Genomic DNA, 4,470 nt, shown 5'->3' with positions numbered 1-4,470 from the left:
ATTTATATATATTATTTACATATATATATTTACGATAACACATAACAGAAAAACGAAGCTAATGAATGTTTGAAGTTTCCATTGTCAGCCACAATAATTGATTGTTTGGAACAATGTATTTTTTTTCTAATAGAAGTTAAAACAGAGAAATCGCTTAGATACAAGATGTAGTGAAGACTAGTTTGATAAAAAATATATATATTTTCATACGATATACTTGAAAGATAAACCAAGTTAATGTTTGAAATATTTTTAAAGTTTCTATTGTCAGCCATAATAATCTGCTATTTGGAAAAATGTTCTTTTAAATGAAAATTGAAATGGAGAAACCGTTTAGGTAGATATAACTGAAGGTTAGTAACGAGTTTTTTACAAAAAGAAACGATGACGGTAACGCGTTACTTTTATGAAGTAACTTTCTTGATATTAATACAAGCTGTTGCAAATTTAAAATGTTTTCTTATTGCTTAAGTTTTACTTCAGCTTTAGAGGCATTCTACAATAATTCATTAATAACAAATTAGAAGTTAGAAGCTAGAAATCGATTATTCTTCCTCACATTTGACTATTGACTGTGATTATTAATCAATTTTTAGCTTCTGACTTCTGATGTAATGATAATTGTTTATTGTAGAGACTCTTTTGCAAGAATCTGTGCTATTGTCCTTGAGGATCATTTATACTGGCTAATCTCTAGTTGTTAAATTTATATCATAATATGTAAAAACTGACCAATCACGAAATGAAAGGGGAATAATCGTGATTTGATCTATGATTGGACCTATGATTGATATCAATTCTTACAGATTACAGCCGTATAAATGATTGCATTCAGCAGAGAAAGCTAATCTTTACTGAAAAAAATCACGTCATAGAGTTACGTAACGAAATTATGTAATTGAAACAAATAAATTTCGGATAATTGTTTCATATCAGTATGTGATTTTTTAAAATTACATAATTTGAAAAGTCAAATGATAAATGTGCTTTTTCTTCTATTTCTATTATTCAATTCTTTAAAATTCGATAATATTCGATTATAAAATCACAGGATAGAAATTATTTCTAATATTATGTGATTTTTAAAAATAAATGATTTGGAACAATCTGTTACGTAATTTACTTGTCTTAATTACACGATTTCGTTATATAACTTTTGTAATATGATTTTTTTCAATAGAGATCAATTAGTGCTTAGTAATTCTTTAATATCGATTGGTTCCTACAGCTTAGCAAAGAACTAAAGGCAAGAACCAATCATATTAAAGAATCACTAAATAAATGTTAACTGATTAATTTTTTCTGCTGAACGCAGCCACTGATTTGTTGTATATATATTACGTGGCGTAGAGCATTGCCACCACTTGCCAGTCTATCCCCTCCACAGCCGTAGCGTCTATAAAATGGCATCCCCCCAGCCATCCCTGATTTAGTAATAAATAGAAGCGCGCGAGCGCCAAAGCACAGCAAGGTTTACCACGTCACGTCACGTCCTCGGTTTACGTTTACAGTGAGCGATCTAGAGTTGCGATAGAACGATCAGTCCACGTCGGAACTTGGGATTGATGTTAAAAATCGGCGTGTGTACACGCCGACTACGAATATGTGAGCGGAACGCGCTTCATTAATTAGTGCGTCGGTGAGACCTGGTGAAATCAGTAGAGAAAGACGCTCCGCATCGTTTTCCCGTTCTTGATTTTTCAACCTGCGCCTCGACGAAAAGAAGGTGCCCGGGGAAAGTCGAAGATGTCATTCGAAGGCAAATACAACGCCAAAAGCCCAGGTAAGTCGAAGTCAATGCGCAAATTGCACCGGTCGAAACGTTTGTTTTGACTCGCATTAGCCGCAACTCTGACATATTTCCATGATGCTATTGTACTCGTGAATGTCAGCATGATTGCCTACTACCCAATTTTCGATATCCGCAGAGTTTTCGTATTAATTCTACATGATGGTCATATTTTAAGTATAATTATCCTATGATGACGTAAAAATATCTTATGTATATGTATATTAATATATATCTGCTTATCTGCTATCAAATAATATTGGTACTAATAACAAATGCATTGTCGAATAATACAATTGATATCTTAGTAAGGTTTCTAAGTATTACAAAGTTAAAATCATTTTCTTATTAAAGATGTGTACGTAAAGATATGTCATATGTATCTTAGCGGTGAAGAGATTAATGAGAGAGGCACAGGAGTTGCACGAAGCCACCGAAGAATATTATGCATCTCCTCTTGAGGACAATCTGTTCGAATGGCATTTCACAGTGCAAGGACCACCATCGACAGACTTCGAAGGTGGTGTTTATCATGGGAGAATCTTGCTACCACCAGAGTATCCTATGAAGCCACCAAATATCATCCTGTTGACAGTAAGTGGACAACAGCAACGAGTAACATATAAATCATTATATCATGATGTCATGTTGTCATATATAATTTTTTTATTTAGCCAAATGGACGGTTCGAAACAAACAAGAAGATATGCCTGAGTATCTCTGGTCACCATCCTGAAACATGGCAGCCATCATGGAGTATTAGAACCGCATTGCTGGCCCTGATAGCTTTCATGCCTACACCTGGAAGTGGCACAATTGGAGCATTAGATTATAGCACTGAGGAACGACAGAAACTTGCTAAAAAGTATGGACATATTGTAATTAAACACAAAACGCATTGCAAAAATATGATTTAGTCTCATAATCAATCCTTGCATTCCAGATCGTTGAACTGGCAGTGTGATACTTGTGGTAAAATTGTAAATTTGTTGTCGAAAAATTCAATTAAGAAACCTATCACCGAGGAGGAGCAAACCATGCTTAAAACAATTGCTCTCAAAGTAAGCAGTTAGACATGTTTTTAAATATATTTATTATAAACATAATATAGAGAAAGAATTTATTACTTATTTGCTACAATACAACTCAAAAAAACATTTTCTAAAAAAAATGAATTAAAATGTTTTGAATCATTAAAATTTTAATAATTAAGTAATATTAATTTTGAAATGCAATTTTGATGTAATAATTGATTGTAGACAAATAAAAGTACATTCTTTTGTTTTTATATTTGTTCTTTTTCTATAAATTATATACAATACAATGACAATTTTTTAGGAATAATGTTATTGTAGCGATAAGTGATACATATAACAAATTGTGCGTGCGTGCGTGCGTGCGTGCGTGCGTGCGTGCGTGCGTGCGTGCGTGCGCGTGCGCGTTTGTGTGTGTGTGTGTGTGTGTGTGTGTGTGTGTGTGTGTGTGTGTGTGTGTGTGTGTATACACAGGATGAATTAGAGTAATTGGCCAGTTTTTTACTCGACTTCATACCTAAAAATATCGATTATACTAATTATTGAGCTATACAGATCAGATATATGGATACATCGTACGAATTACTGGGCGCATTGAAAAAAAGCATTTTTAATATCTTGCAATATAATAATATAATAATAATTTTCACAAAACTCAAACATGTCTGTTTTCACACTCAAACTCAAATCGCAGCAGTTCGCATGATGCATCCAGTCTGTATCATTAAGTCTATAATGAGATGTAGTCGATAATTTTCTCATAGAGTAAAAAATTAGTTTAATCTGTATATATGTATATGTATGATTATATGTTATGAAAATACCACAAGAACTTAATAAATGTATTTGTAAAAAAAAATTGTAGGCTGATGACTCGCCAACGTCAGATGTGTTATTTACGGATAAAACAACAAATGTAACTGAAAGCGAAATACTACACCGTACTAACGTGGAAACAATGACGGAAGAAAATGCGGATTATCAACAACCTGAGATTATCCTAAATCGCATAGAGACAATGTCGTCTTCAAACGATTTATTTTGGAGTATTCTTATCGCTTCATTAGTATCTGCAATAATTTTATTAATTTTACGACGATTATTTCTTGTTTAACTTATTTGTTTTTGCGAACGTACAGGAATATGTTAAGAAAATAGTAAATTTTATACACGTTTTATGGACATCATTTTTAATTTTACAGAAAAGTCATTTATACTGTCAAGAATATTATGAACTGTAAAGCTAATTTTTTCTTGAAAACGTGTATAATACATGATGAAAGTACATGCATTAGTAAATATTAGTATCCATATTGTTCTTACAAAGCATTTGTCTTATACATCCCAAATATTTTTATTTTATTGCTAAAATGAAAAGTAAATAAATTTTCAATTCGATTATTAATTTATACTAGTCGCTTTTCATTAACAGCATAGTATTGAAAGATAAATCATTATTTATCGAACGTTTATATATTTTATTTTAGTATATTAAATGACTGGTTAAGTTAAATTTATACATTTTAGTATCTATTAATTATCTATTAGTTATAATGAGTAATAAATATTTTTATTAATTTTATTTTGATAGTTATTTTCAAATATTTTTTATGTTTCCTCACACATATATATATATATATATATATA

The 4,470-nt window shown here is 31.3% G+C and overlaps 2 protein-coding genes across 2 annotated transcripts in view; one reads left to right on the top strand and one right to left on the bottom strand.

The window, feature by feature from the left end:
* Window positions 1–1,430: 1,430 nt before the first annotated feature.
* On the top strand, window positions 1,431–3,977 carry LOC108692007 (ubiquitin-conjugating enzyme E2 J1-like). Its single transcript, XM_018200079.1, has 5 exons — window positions 1,431–1,783; window positions 2,178–2,383; window positions 2,464–2,654; window positions 2,733–2,850; window positions 3,689–3,977. Exons 1-5 carry the CDS (start codon window positions 1,747–1,749, stop codon window positions 3,935–3,937), a joined length of 801 nt encoding a protein of 266 aa, XP_018055568.1. The 5' UTR covers window positions 1,431–1,746; the 3' UTR covers window positions 3,938–3,977.
* Window positions 3,876–4,470, bottom strand: part of LOC108692008 — a 3,700-nt gene continuing 3,105 nt past the window's right edge. The window contains exon 8 of the mRNA XM_018200081.1: window positions 3,876–3,893. Coding sequence (XP_018055570.1) covers window positions 3,876–3,893 — 18 coding nt within the window. The remainder of the gene's footprint in view (window positions 3,894–4,470) is intronic.

This window comes from Atta colombica, unplaced genomic scaffold, assembly GCF_001594045.1.
Source record: "Atta colombica isolate Treedump-2 unplaced genomic scaffold, Acol1.0 scaffold55, whole genome shotgun sequence".
NCBI lineage: Eukaryota > Metazoa > Arthropoda > Insecta > Hymenoptera > Formicidae > Atta > Atta colombica.
This window is presented reverse-complemented; position numbering and strand designations above follow the sequence as displayed.

Excerpts from the sequence above, each read along its gene's own strand:
- LOC108692007 (XM_018200079.1), top strand. The coding sequence starts at position 1,747 with ATGTCATTCGAAGGCAAATACAACGCCAAAAGCCCAG. Across the intron at positions 1,784-2,177 it reads ATACAACGCCAAAAGCCCAG|CGGTGAAGAGATTAATGAGA; the intron begins GTAAGTCGAAGT and ends TATGTATCTTAG. Across the intron at positions 2,384-2,463 it reads CAAATATCATCCTGTTGACA|CCAAATGGACGGTTCGAAAC; the intron begins GTAAGTGGACAA and ends TTTTTTATTTAG.